Genomic DNA, 13,419 nt, shown 5'->3' with positions numbered 1-13,419 from the left:
TTGAATTCCTGATTCTCCTGTCTCTACCCTTCAAGGGCTGGAATTACAGGCATGTATCTCTGCTCCTGGTTTATAAGGTACTAGGGATTGAACCCAGGGCCTTGTATATGTTAAGCAGGCCCTCTATGGACTGAGCCACATTCCCGGGTATTGTGTGCTTCCTTTTAAGGAGTTTACAGACGGGAAACTGAGTCTGGCAACTGCGGTTGTTACTGGCCTTCCTCCATTTTTCAGTGTAGTATTTACAAAGTCCAGAAGGGTCAGCGTCTACTCTCTCCTGGGCTTCAGAGGAGCTGGCTGGGCCATGTAGCACCTGCAGCAGGCTTCAATAGCTGACAGATTGGCATGAGACTGAAGAAGGAGATACCAACAAATGAAGAACAAATTCAAGGCCATCCTGGACTACCTATAGTGAATGCTAGACCAGCCTATTGACTCCAAGGCAAGGCCAGAGCTCTTTTAGTGACGACAGAGTGCCAGGCTGAGGTCACTCTCTCTTGCCCACGAGAGAAAAGGTCTTCCCATTATTCCCATGGAGTCAGGAACCCTGTAGGCCTCCCCTCAGCTACCTTACAGCTTTGTAGCTAGTCTTACCTTATCTGAGACCCAGGGAAGATGTGTGTGTGTGTGTGTTTGCGTGTATGTGCTGAGACACGATTCGCAGCCCTGCAGAACCCCGGAAGAAGGAAGCTGTACAGGGTCTGTGGCTGGGCCTCTGGGATCCCCCAGTCGGGGACTTCCTCTTCCTCTCAGAGCAGGTGTAGCTGCCACAGCGTGACAGGGACTACACCCTGACCCCCAACATGGAGGGGGCCAAGGGGCCCAGGCTCAGAGGCTTCCTGAGTGGGAGTCTGGCCACCTGGGTGAGGGTCAGGTGGGAAAGGAAGAGAGTGTGGGGCAGACTGAGGGCTGGCGGAGGAGGGGCTGGGTGTATAGCATCAGCAGGCAGAGGAGGGGGAGGGGGAGCGGGTCTGGGAACTGGGGCAGGAGGCATTCAGGGGCACTGGTGAAGTGTGTGTGTGTGTGTGTGGGTGGGTGGGTGGTGATAGTGGGAATCGTAGAGTGTTTTGGGACAGATCAGGGACTCAGGATGAGTTTACTAGTTGGAGGTGGTGGTGGGGAGTTTCTACCTGTTTAGCTGACTTCTATTTGTTTCCACAGGCACTGGGACTGGCTGGGCTGGTGGGGGAGGCAGAAGAATCATCGGGGGGAACAGAGGAGGAGGAGGAGGAAGAGGAAGAGGGGGCTCTTTGTACAGAGAAGAGATTCCTGCGGCTGATCGATGGAGCCTTACTCCTTCGGGTGCTGGGCATCATGTAAGTGACATGGGGAAGTTGAGTTGGGGGGGGGGGCTGTGAACAGTGGGAGGAGCCTGAGGGTGGAGGGCAAGGCCTGTCTGGGTTGTGGGGAGGTCCTCAAGCCAACCTCTCACCCATGTTCCCTGGGCGATCATAGTGCTCCCAGTTCTCGAGGAGGACTTCGGATGGCCAGGGGCCGTGATGGTCCTGCAGCCTGTCGGATGTGGAACCTCTGTCATCTATGGGGGCGACTGAGGGATTTCTACCAGGTAAAGCATTGGGAAGACCAGACAGGAGGCCCAGCAGCCCCTGTGAAGGTGTCTTTCTTAGTGTTGGCCTATTCTAGGAAGAGCTACAGCTGCTGATCCTGTCACCACCTCCAGACCTCCAGACAATGGGGTGTGACCCCTTCTCAGGTGCTGCTTCCTCCCCACCCTCTGTCCTCTGTCCCTGCCCCATGTCCCTCTTTAACCCTTTGTGGCTTGTGCCCAGCAGAAGAGTCAGTGGATGAGCTGGAAAGCATCCTTCGGCTGTTGCTGGGGGCCTCAGTGCAGGTGAAGAGGGGATGGGAGAAGAGAATGGAGTTCTGACAGGAGGCGGGGCCTCTGTGTGCCAGCTTTGGGCCTTCTCTGTCCACCACAGTGTGAACACCGGGAGCTCTTCATCCGTCACATCCGGGGCCTCAGCCTTGACGTCCAGAGCGAGCTGGCTGGTGCAATCCAGGAGGTACTGACGGCAGCGATACAGTCCAAGGGCTTGATTGGGTTCATTTTCTCTGCCAGCTGAAGAATTAAATGGCAGGGAAAAATCTGAAGCGCAGCAGGTGGCAGCAGAGAGAGCTCTTGCACAGCAGACAGAAACAGCAGTTAGGAGAGGCGGTTAAGGAGGGTGAGCAAGCACACATGCCGCAGACACACAGAGAACAAGGCTCTGCTTTGCATAAGCAGGGCTCGGGAAGCCAAAAACAAACAAACAAACAAAACAAAAAACAAAAACAAAAACAGCCCCTCCCTCCAAACCAAACAAACCCGGTCTCCTCTGGAGGCCTGTGTTTTTAAAGACTCTGAGAAGTTGAGTTGGGGGCGGGGGCTCTTCCTCACCCTATTTTCTCTGGTCAGAGACTGTTGTGTGACATGTCCTCATCAGGCCTTGAACTTGTTGAGCCAGTACGTCAGCAGGGGTCCACTAGTGGGTGGCAAAAGCTGCCAGGCTTTTGTCTTAAGTCAGCAGGTTGAGGAGGAAGCTGGCCATCTTGGAAGAGCTTTGCCACCTCTTCCATGTCATGGCCACTCTTCCTGTCTGTCTGTCTACCAGGAATTATGTCTAACTCTTGATCTCTAGGTACTGTGGTGGGTGGCACAGGGGATTGTTGCTACCCCTGAAGCCACCTTCACCTCCTTTTGATGTATTGCTCTCTGTGCCCTCAGGCGACCCAACCTGGTGCTGGTGTGGTACTGGCTCTGGCTGGACCAGAATCCGGAGAGCTCGTGGCTGAGGAGCTAGAGATGCAGTTACGGAGCCTGACAGGGATAATGTCCAGGCTGGCGCGGGAGCGCGATCTGGGGGCACAGGTAGGGGACAGGCAGGGGCGAGAGGGCTGTCATAACCCAGAACGATCTTGTTGGGATCGGAGGCCCGATGTGCAAGGTTTGGGAAGATGCTTCTTTGACCTTTGACTTCCTGCTAGCGGTTGGCTGAACTGCTGCTAGAGCGGGAGCCAGCCCACTTGCTGCTGCCAGAGGCTCCTGCTAATGCGTCTGCGGAGGGGGTCTCGCACCATCTGGCTCTGCAGCTGACCAATGCCAAGGCCCAGCTGAGACGCCTGAGGCAGGAGGTGTGAGTGTCTGAAGGCTGGGGAAGGGGTCAGTGGGATCTGGATGAGTCCCCAGCCCCCAGGTGTGACTCTGCAGCTGGCAGACACCCCCCATCATCCCATCCCTCCAGGGAGGAGAAGGCTGAGCAGCTGCTGGACTCCCAGGCCGAGGTGCAGGGCTTGGAGGCTGAAATTCGAAGGCTCCGGCAGGAGGTGCGGTCCAACGTCTTCCCCCACACACACCACCCTCCGCCATTGTCCCCTCTTCATTGTGGTCCTATTGCTTCTTGCGATTCCTCACCCCTCTGTCCCGTGGCTCGCTAATCCTAGTTCCACACCATATGGCCCAGACCCAGGCGCTGTCCGCACAAGCCAAGCGCGCAGAGCTCTACCGCGAGGAGGCAGAGGCACTGAGGGAGCGGGCCGGCCGCCTGCCACGCCTGCAGGAAGAACTGCGGCGCTGTCGCGAGAAGCTTCAAGCTGCAGAGGTCTTCAAGGGTCAGCTGGAGGTGAGGTGGGGGCGGGGCTGGAGGCGGAGTATTTGGTGGGTGTGGTCTGGAGGCGGGGCGTGTAGGAGGGGTCTGGCCAAGAGAAGAGTGGGTCTAGCCTTGCCTGGGAAATCGTGATAGCTGGGTGAAGCGGGTGAGGATACAGCAGGTGAAGTCTGGGACAAGCTCTTTAGGATGGGCGGATGTAAGGGAGAAGAGGAGAAGACTTGAAGAGACGGATGGGGCCATGGGTACAATAGGGAAGTCAGCAGTGAGACCCCACCAAGTAGCTGTACCGATGAGTGGGGTCTAGAGAGATATGGCCTTGGAAGGCTTCTCCTTGGGGTACCTGGGGAGACCTTGAAGAGAGTTGCAGTGGGAGGTAGAGAAAGAGGCAGGGTGTGAAGCTGTCCCAGGGGAAGGAATCTGGAACTGCCAGGCTCTGAGCATAAAGATTTTCATCAAGGATCCTCCTGGCTTTCCCACCAGGAGGAGCGGGTCCTTTCCGAGGCCTTGGAGGCCTCGAAGGTCTTGCTGGAGGAACAGCTGGAGGTTGCCCGAGAGCGCTCAGCCAGGCTGCATGAGACCCAGAGGGAGAACCTCCTGCTGCGCACGCGGTTGGGCGAGGCCCATGCGGTGAGCTAGGCTGACCTGTCCATCGTCGTCCCTGGTTCTCCATGACTCTAATGATGCCCAAGGTTTCTCTAAGTGATTCCTGTAGTATGTTGGGATATTCAGACTTGCACATTTGGCCTGGACCCGATGAACAAGGTACTGACCTATTTTTCCACACCCAGGACCTGGACTCTCTGCGGCATCAGCTGGAGCAGCTGGTAGACGAGAACGTGGAGCTGGAGCTGGAACTTCAGAGGAGTCTGGAGCCGCCGCCCCCAGGCTCCCCTGGGGAGGGTGAGTTAGGCCTAGGGTAAGGGCAAGGATGGGGGTGAAGGCAGGCTCTCTGAGTGGGGAGGACTTGTTTTCAAGTCCTTACTAAGTCTCTTGAGAGGTGTTGGGGTGGGAGTCAGAGAGGGCGGACAGAGTTTGACTTGGTCATGTCTCCAGCCTCCCTACCCGGAACAGCACCCTCACTGCAAGATGAGGTGAGGGAAGCAGAGGCCGGGAGGCTAAGGGCAGTGGAACGGGAGAACCGGGAGCTTCGAGGCCAACTACAGAAGCTTCGGGCACAGCTTGGCAGCCAGGTTGGTCCCTCCGGTATCCTGATCCTCACTGCTTCCCACCCACAGCCTTCTAATAACCCCGTTCTCTCTCATATGTCCTCAGCACCCTCTGCTGGAGGAGCAGAGGGAGGAGAACTCCAGGGATCCAGCAACTCCCCCGGCCCTCGATCCCGGCCCCCAAAGCCCCGCTTGCCAGATAGGAGGCGAAGGCTCTGAATCTTTGGACCTGCCTTCTCCAGCATCATACTCTGACATCACAAGGTCACCCGAGTGTTCTCAGGCACCTGATTTACACCCAGAGTTGGAGAGACCTTTCCAGATGGTATCTCAGGATCCCCAGACCTCAGACCAAGCTCCCCAAGAATCAGACCCTACTGTGGAGACACATCAGTCCCTGGAGAAGTCTGGTCATAGAGTCTCTCTCCAGAGTCCCATTGTCTGGGACCCACCACAGGGTCCAGAGATCAGAATTGAAGTGCAGGAGTTGCTAGGAGAGACTGGAAGCAGGGAGGCTCTCCAAGGGGAGTTGGTACACAAGGCCCAGGTCCTAAAACAAGAAAGCCCCAAATGCAGGCCCAGATCTGCTGAGCTCACCCCCCGGGAGCCTCTGAAGGACCAGAAGCCCCTGGATCGGGAACTAGAACTATCCAAGCAACAGACAGAGACAGGAGGGCATGAACAGAGGCCCAAGGGGTTGGAGAGTAAACTGGGCCCTCAGAAACCACAGCAGACATCAGAAGGGGCGCCTGATGCCTGGTCCAGGGAGGAGCCAGCCCCGGGGGAGACCCTGGTCAGTGCTATCCCAGAGGAGCAGGCCCTCAGAGATGAGGTAGCACAACTAAGGAGAGAGGTTGCAGGCCTTGAGGTTAAACTGCAAGCCCAAGCCCAAAGACTGGAGGCCCGAAGTGCAGAGGCTCTCTGCCTCTCTGAGGAGCTGGCCCAAGCTCGCAGAACAGAGGCGGAGGCCCATCAGGAGGCAGAGGCCCGGGCCCGGGAGCAGGCCCGTCTGCGTGAAGCAGTGGATACAGCTAGCCTGGAGCTGGAGGCTGCATCTCGTGAGAGGGAGGCCCTGGCAGAGGCACTAGCAGCAGTTGGCAGGGAGCGAAGGCAGTGGGAACGTGACGGGCCCAGGCTGCGGGCTCAAGTTGAGGCTGCCGAGCAGCAGGTGCAGGCTCTGGAGAGCCAGGTCCGCTGTCATCTGGAGGAAGCTGAGAGGGAACATGTGGAGAAGCAAGCCCTTCGGGAGGTATGTGGGGTACAGCAGTGGGTCGGAAAATGAGGGCCTGGGACAGCTGCTGGGTTGTAATGGTGTGGGTTTCTTCACTGCACTGAGATGGGACAGAAGATAGAAAATCCAGCCCACTCCTGCTGTTGCAGGACACCTGATAGCCAGTCCTTGGTGGGGTTGGCAACAGGAAGGATTCACACTGCCAATTCTCTCATCTATCCTGCACTCCTGTTGTAGACTCTGTCCCTTTGCCCTGGCCCCTTCTTCCTGTATAAAACAGATACTGAGTCTTGCAGCACTCAGAGTCTATTAGCAGACCAGGATAATTGTGGAAAGTGCCTGACTCATACATGGCCAAGGCCTGCTGTAAGTGACCAAACAATAGCTCTCCAGGAGCCGGGGCTGGAGTCCATTCTGCAGTGAGCTTGCCTGGCACACACAGAGCATGCGCCATACCCAACCCCTATAAACTAGACATATGCTTTTCATTCCGGCACTCAGGATGCGGAGGCAGGAGGATTAGAAGTTCAAGGGCATTGTTTAGTTTGCTTTTCTATTGGAACTCAGAGCAGGAACCTGGAGACAGGAACTCACTGAGTGAAACAGAGGCCATGAAAGGGCTCTGCTTACTGACTCCTCACCATAGCTTATTCTCCTTCTTTTTTATACCTGTGCAGGGATGGTACCACCCACAGTGGGCTGGGTTCTCCTGCATTAATCATTAACCAAGAAAATGCCCCACAGACTTGCCTATTGACAGTGTGATGGAGGCACTTTCCCAGTTTCCTGTTCCCAGATGACTGCTTCTGTCAAGTTTACAGCACAGAGATCCTTGGCTGTATAATGAATTGGAGGGTATCCTGGGCTACATGAAACTGCCTAGAGAGAAAATGAAAAGAAAACATTCAGTAAAGATGAAGTGTGCCAGGTAGTGGTGGCACACGCCTTTAATTCCAGCCCTTGGGAGGCAGAGGCAGGCTGACCTCTGTGAGTTCAAGGTTAGCCTGGTCTACAAAGTGAGTTCTAGGACATCCAGGGCTGAACATAGAAACCCTGGATGTGGCATTGAAGGAGCTGCCTAGCAGAGCAGAGAAGGGATCCCGAGGCTTTTAAGTGGGCACAGAGGGTTCCCAGGCTTCGTGGATGGGCGCTTAGTAGGGCTATGGCTAGAACAGGGAGCAGGGAGCAGGCAGGGCCGCAGGTCTCCTCTTGGAACTGGACTATGGTTCTCATAGCTCTAAAAGCCCTAGTGGCCAGCTGGGCAGCAGAGCCTTATGGGAATTGTAGTTCTTTTCTTCCTCTTCCTCCTTTTCTTTCCCTTCTTTCTCCTCCTCTTCTTGATTTTTTTGAGACAAGGTTTCACAGTGTAGCCCTGCCTATCCGAACTTGCTCTGTAGACCAGGCTGGCCTTGAACCTGGCTCTGTCTCCCAAGTTTTGGGATTAAAAGTATGTGCTACCACTGCTAGCTGAATTTTAGTTTTTTTGTTTGTTTGTTTGTTTGTTTTGTTGTTTTTTCTTTGTTTTGTTTTGTTTTTTGTTGTTGTTGTTTGAGAGAATTCTAGTTTTTTAACCAGAGACTGTACCCACATCTGTTGGGAACTGCAGTGCACAGGGCAAGCTGTGGAGGGCCGTTGCTTAGGATGATGGCTCAACAGTCTTAGTTTTCAGAGGCAGGGTGTGGCTGGTGATTGGGCAGTGTCATCTTTATGTAGCTTTATCTTTCCAGGGTCCCCAGGAGTCAGAATGGTTTGGCCTTCCTCCCCTTTGCAGCTCACAGGTCAGAATTGGCCTTCCACCCCTGCCCTGGAATGGTGTGGCCCAACTGCCAAATGCCATACACCAACCTTTGCAGCCCTGCACCATGGTTAGGCCTGAGACTTCTGAGTTCCCGTTCTGATAGCTCTTGGTAGCCATACCTCTGTGGTGCTCTGCAGACCTGCCTCCACTGAGCCCCCGCACATGGCTGGAAAAGCAGCTGGCAGGGCTCATCACCCTCATGGGTACATTCGAAACCATGGGCTCAAAGAGGTGAAGCTGTTTGCATAGTGTGCATCTCTGACTCAGGTTTAGGCCCCCACCTCCACTCCTTTCATATCCATCCTACAAAGCTGTTGGCACGCCGCCTCCAGGTCTCTTAGACAAGGTCTCATATTGAGCTTAGGCCTCCTTATGAAGCCCAGGCTGGCCTTCTTTGCAGCCATCTTCCAATCTTAGCTTCTTGAGTGCTGGTGTTACAGATGTGAACCACGTATGCATTAAAGATAGGAACACGGAGACATTTGCCAGGGTAACTGGACGAGGCAGAGAGCAGGATAATCCCTTCTTGGCCCTGTCTCTAGCCTTCCTCTGTGTCTGGGAAGAGGAGTGCTCCCATCTTCAACCCACCTGCTCAGCCTGCTCCGCTTACCCACAGGAGCTAGAGAAGGCTGTGGTACGGGGCCAGGAACTGGGGGACCGGCTGGAGCATCTGCAGGAGGAGCTACAACAGGCAGCTTTGGAGCGTCAGAAGTTCCTTCAAGAACAGGAGAACCAGCACCAGAGGTGAGCACGGTGGCTGGAGGCAGAGATGGACAGAGAAGGAAGGACTGGGTGTTAAGGCTTCTCCTGGTAGGTACCAGCATCTGGAGCAGCGTCTGGAAGCTGAGCTGCAGGCAGCGTCTACCAGTAAGGAGGAGGCACTGATGGAGCTCAAGGCTAGAGCCCTGCAGCTGGAGGAGGAGCTGATTCAGGTAAAGCTGCCCTGGGGACTGAGGTGCTGCCCCCTTGCCCCAGCCTGGGGGTAGGCTGTCAGGGCTTCGGTCTTTCCTCTGGGTTGATGGATGGCTGCTCACCTCCTACCCTGGTGGGGCTGCTGCTTCTATTCCTTAAGTGAATGGGACCTCTTCTTGGGGTGACTGCTCTGCCTTTTGGTTTGGGCTCCAACACTTCCCTGTGTGTGTGAGGCACCTACGATTTGTGTCCCGGAACCTTGTCCCTGCAGCTGCGCCAGTACCCGGTGGATCTGGCAACTGGGGCGCGAGCTGGGCCTCGGACTGTGGAGACCCAGAACGGACGGCTCATCGAGGTGGAGCGAAATGTGAGTGACAGGCCGCGGGTTGCCCAGGGGATGGCAGGACTAGCGGCTTAGACACTGGTGATCTCCATTTCTGACAGAACGCCACACTGGTGGCTGAGAAGGCGGCTCTGCAGGGGCAGCTGCAGCACCTGGAGGGGCAGCTGGGGAGCCTGCAGGGACGTGCACAGGAGCTCCTGCTACAGAGTCAGCGGGCACAGGAGCACAGCAGTCGCCTGCAGGTGGGTGGCAGCCACCTTGTCCCCTGACTGTTAGTGTCGTTTCATGCCCTTTCCCCGGACTCCAGCCAATGGTCTCATCTGCTTCCACAGTGCTTTCTTCCTGACCTCGGCCATCGCAGGCTGTACCTTCCCCCTTTCCTTGCCTTCAGAATCCACGGCTGCACCCACTCCCGTTCCTCATCACCTTAGCATCTCAGCCTCCTCCCCCACACTAGCTGTTAGTCCTCACCCCTTCCCTGTCCTTTACCCATGTGTCCCATCCCTGGTTTGGGTCTCTTGCATGGCCCCACCACCATGATGCCCCTCTACTGCTTTTAACCTTTGCCTGTTCTTCAGCTGTGCTCAGCTTCCTCCATAGCTGTCCTCTGCCCCCTACGGTCTCGGGCCATGCCCCGCATTCCTTGTGGGCTGGGTGCCCCACTGCACTGGTCCTCCCCACCTTCTCACCTTAGGCTGAAAAGTCAATGATGGAGATGCAGGGTCAGGAGCTGCATAGGAAGCTGGGGGTGCTAGAAGAGGAGGTGCGGGCAGCAAGACAGGCCCAGGAGGAGACCCGAGGGCAGCAGCAGGCTCTGCTTCGGGACCATGAGGCCTTGGTGCAGCTGCAGCGACGGCAGGAGACGGAGCTGGAGGGACTGTTGGTGAGGCACCGAGATCTCAAGGCCAATATGCGAGCATTGGAGCTGGCCCACCGTGAACTTCAGGGCCGGTGAGTCTCCCCAAATGCCCCACTTCTCTCCCCGGCATGCTTACTTGCCCGTCTTCCTCAGCAGGTCTGACCCAAGGGGATATTCCATACTCCGAGTATCTATCCTATTGCTCCTCTCTTGGGGGTCTGGGGTCCTCAACTTTGAGGCTGTAAATGGTGTTCTGCCTTGGGGCTTTGCTGGGATGTGGTGTTTATGCTTAGGAGGTGTCAGACTTTCAGTTCCCCACAATGCAGTGCCTACTTGTCAAGGCTGCAGCCCTTGCAGTCCTTTGATCCCCTTGTTCATACAGGCATGAGCAGTTGCAGGCCCAACGGGCCAATGTGGAAGCACAAGAGGTAGCCCTACTGGCAGAGCGTGAGCGCCTGATGCAGGATGGACATCGGCAGCGGGGCCTGGAGGAGGAGCTGCGGAGACTTCAGAATGAGCACGACAGGTACTGGCCCTGGTGCAGCCCTGACCCCCCACCCCCACCCCCAGGTCAGCATTCCCACAGGTGAAGCGGGTTAGGGTGGGTTCGTCACTGCCCCTGAATGTCCTGCATCTCCTCCTCTCTGTGGGTGTGGCCTTCCTGGCTTCTGGGTGAGCAGTTGTCTTTGCCTCCAAAGAGCTCAGATGCTACTGGCTGAGGTGTCCCGGGAGCGAGGGGAGCTCCAAGGTGAACGCGGGGAGCTGCGGAGCCGCCTGGCGAGGCTGGAGCTGGAGCGCGCACAACTTGAGATCCAGAGCCAGCAGCTGCGTGAGTCCAACCAGCAGTTGGACCTGAGTGCCTGTCGTCTGACCACACAGTGTGAGGTGTGGCACAGTGTTGTGGGCAGCCTGGGGCAGCCAAGGGAGGCAAGCCAAGCTGGACAGTCTCGAGTCGGGTATTCATCCGGCCCTTGCTGCTGCCCGCAGCTTCTAACCCAGCTTCGCAGCGCGCAGGAGGAGGAGAACAGGCAGCTGTTAGCCGAGGTCCAGGCCCTAAGCCGGGAGAACAGGGAGCTGCTGGAGCGCAGCCTGGAGAGCCGCGACCATCTGCATCGAGAGCAGCGAGAGTACCTGTGAGCATGCTCAGGGACAAGTTCCTCGGGGAGCCCCAGTTCTCCCCACCTCCCACCCCACCCCCACTACGCCCCCAGGTCCAAGAGAAAAGTCCCATAGAGTAGTCTTACCTGCAATGGGGTGGCCCCCGAGTTACACCTGCTTCTTCCAGGGCTTTGCCAGGATTTCTCTGAACTCATTCTCTCTTCTTCCTATCAGGGACCAGCTTAATGCCTTGCGCCGGGAGAAACAGAAGCTGGTGGAGAAAATCATGGACCAGTACCGTGTGCTAGAACCTGGGCCCCTACCCCGTACCAAGTGAGGCCCCACCTTCTGGAAATGGGATCCTGCTAACCTTTGCCCTGTTCCACCCTCTGACCCCTCAGCTCCCCAAAAGCCAGGCTGGGGTGCAGGTCTTAGTAAGGGTTTGCCTGACCCTTTTCATTCCCTGATATGATTCTTCTCTCCTTCCCTTCTTCCTTATCCCTTCTTATGCCCTCTTGCCCCCAGGAAGGGCAGCTGGCTGGCAGACAAGGTGAAGAGGCTCATTCGGCCCCGGCGGGAGGGGGCCCTCCACGGGGGGCCACGCCTGGGGGCCGATGGGGCTGGCAGCACGGAAAGCTTGGGGGGCCCCCTGGAGACGGAGCTCCCTGAGGGCAGGGAGGCAGATGGGACAGGTGGGTCTGAGGGTCTGGTGACCAGGATGTCCCTATTCCATGTCTCCCACCTTGGCATCTGCTGTACTGTCTGGCGTGCACTTGTGCTTCCCTGCCACCTGCCTCCACCTGTCTTGATGCTGATGGCTGCTCTCTGCTCCAGGACTGCAGAGTCCCTTGCCTGGGCTCCTCTTTTCTGCCTGTATTGCCATCTCCCCATTTCTACACAACCCACAGTAACACCTAAGACCTCAGAGCAGCAAGGCACCTTAGAGAAAGATTATTTATGCTTGATGGTGGTACAGAAGGAAACTGAGGGCCAGGGAGCATGGGGGTGCCTTGCCCAAGGCTCCATAGTAAATTTGTGTGCGCCAGCAGTACATTGGCCAGGCCCATGGGCCAGATCTCTTCCCGCTTACGCTCTGCTCTTCTTTCTACCCTGTGTAACCTCACCCACTGGCTCTTTGCTTGCCTGGCCCCTTCCTATACTTGGGTGACCCTTCTCCCCCACACATGTGCCTCTCACAGGGTCCTCGTCACCAGCACCCATGCGCCGCGCCCAGAGCTCTCTCTGCTTGGGAGATGAGACCCTGGCAGGTGGGCAGCGGCGAAGACTCAGCTCCCGGTTCCCTGGGGGGCGAAGCTCTGCGTCATTTAGTCCAGGGGACACCCCAAGGCAGCGGTTCAGACAGCGAAGACCTGGCCCCCTGGGGGCACCCAGTGCCCACAGCAAAGGTGAGATATAGAGTCCCTGAATCTAAGTTCCCATTATCGGGTGGACTCAGCATTTGGGAGAGTCATTCCTCTTAGTCTCTATATGCCTTGCCCATCACTGCCTGGCACTGTGGCCCAGTGGCTGCCTTTCGATCCCTAGGATCTGGTGTGGAATGGGATGGCTCCATTAAGACCCTCTCGGAGCATGAAGCAGATGACACTGGAGAGGGTAAGTGGGGGTTGTGTGCCCCATCTGGGGTCCCCAGCAAGTCTCACTTACCAGTTCTCTCTTCTGATGAGGAAGGGTTCTTTACCAAACACCAGCTGGTATGCTCCTGGGGAGATGGCAGGGAACATTCTGGTGTAGGGAGGCAGACAGCAAATACTGCCTGAAAATAATCACTGTCTGCAACAGCCAGGACTGACAGTAGTACAATTTGAACAGGGCATGGGTGGTACATGCTGGTCATCCCAGAAGCGGGGAGGCTGAGATAGAAGGATGACAAATTCAAGACCAGCCTAGACTTGGTGGCAAGACCCTGTCTTAAGGGGAAAAAAGGAAACGCAATGTGAGCTACGTGTGTATTCTTTTTTCTTTTTAGTAATCCTGTCAGAAACATAAAGAGAGATAGGTACAGCGATTTTAATGACATGACTCATTTAGCTCTGTCTTCCTAAATGATTACTGCTTTCAATGTGTAGTCAGTGCAAAAAACTACAAATGAGATTTTCTTTTTAAATTTATTTTTTTGAGGCAGAGAGTCTCACTGTGCAGTCTGGTTGACTTAGAACTTACTATGTAGACTAGGCCAGCCTCAAACTAACAAAGATCTGCCTGCCTCTGCCTCACGAATGCTGGGATTAAAGACACGACTCACATTCCCAGTTCTAGGATTGAAGCTACGCCTGACTTATTCCTTCTTTCCTTTCCTTTCCTTTCCTTTCCTTTCCTTTCCTTTCCTTTCCTTTCCTTTCCTTTCCTTTCCTTTCCTTTCCTTCCCTTCCCTTCCCTTCCCTTC

The 13,419-nt window shown here is 56.0% G+C and overlaps 1 protein-coding gene across 1 annotated transcript in view; it reads left to right on the top strand.

The window, feature by feature from the left end:
• Positions 1-803: 803 nt before the first annotated feature.
• The window catches only part of Ccdc88b (coiled-coil domain containing 88B), a 13,946-nt gene continuing 1,330 nt past the window's right edge, over positions 804-13,419 (top strand). Inside the window, exons 1-26 of the mRNA XM_021151811.2 lie at positions 804-863; positions 1,162-1,316; positions 1,456-1,567; positions 1,645-1,714; positions 1,794-1,852; positions 1,941-2,024; positions 2,726-2,869; positions 2,986-3,134; positions 3,243-3,324; positions 3,462-3,620; positions 4,089-4,235; positions 4,397-4,508; positions 4,662-4,798; positions 4,881-6,023; positions 8,420-8,547; positions 8,618-8,735; positions 8,987-9,082; positions 9,160-9,300; positions 9,753-10,009; positions 10,300-10,443; positions 10,616-10,802; positions 10,905-11,050; positions 11,250-11,348; positions 11,541-11,707; positions 12,215-12,421; positions 12,561-12,629. Coding sequence (XP_021007470.1) covers positions 804-863; positions 1,162-1,316; positions 1,456-1,567; positions 1,645-1,714; positions 1,794-1,852; positions 1,941-2,024; positions 2,726-2,869; positions 2,986-3,134; positions 3,243-3,324; positions 3,462-3,620; positions 4,089-4,235; positions 4,397-4,508; positions 4,662-4,798; positions 4,881-6,023; positions 8,420-8,547; positions 8,618-8,735; positions 8,987-9,082; positions 9,160-9,300; positions 9,753-10,009; positions 10,300-10,443; positions 10,616-10,802; positions 10,905-11,050; positions 11,250-11,348; positions 11,541-11,707; positions 12,215-12,421; positions 12,561-12,629 — 4,372 coding nt within the window. The remainder of the gene's footprint in view (positions 864-1,161; positions 1,317-1,455; positions 1,568-1,644; positions 1,715-1,793; positions 1,853-1,940; positions 2,025-2,725; positions 2,870-2,985; positions 3,135-3,242; positions 3,325-3,461; positions 3,621-4,088; positions 4,236-4,396; positions 4,509-4,661; positions 4,799-4,880; positions 6,024-8,419; positions 8,548-8,617; positions 8,736-8,986; positions 9,083-9,159; positions 9,301-9,752; positions 10,010-10,299; positions 10,444-10,615; positions 10,803-10,904; positions 11,051-11,249; positions 11,349-11,540; positions 11,708-12,214; positions 12,422-12,560; positions 12,630-13,419) is intronic.

Source organism: Mus caroli, chromosome 19 (assembly GCF_900094665.2).
Source record: "Mus caroli chromosome 19, CAROLI_EIJ_v1.1, whole genome shotgun sequence".
NCBI lineage: Eukaryota > Metazoa > Chordata > Mammalia > Rodentia > Muridae > Mus > Mus caroli.
The sequence above is the reverse complement of the archived record's forward strand: the minus strand, read 5'-3'. Positions and strand labels throughout refer to the sequence as shown.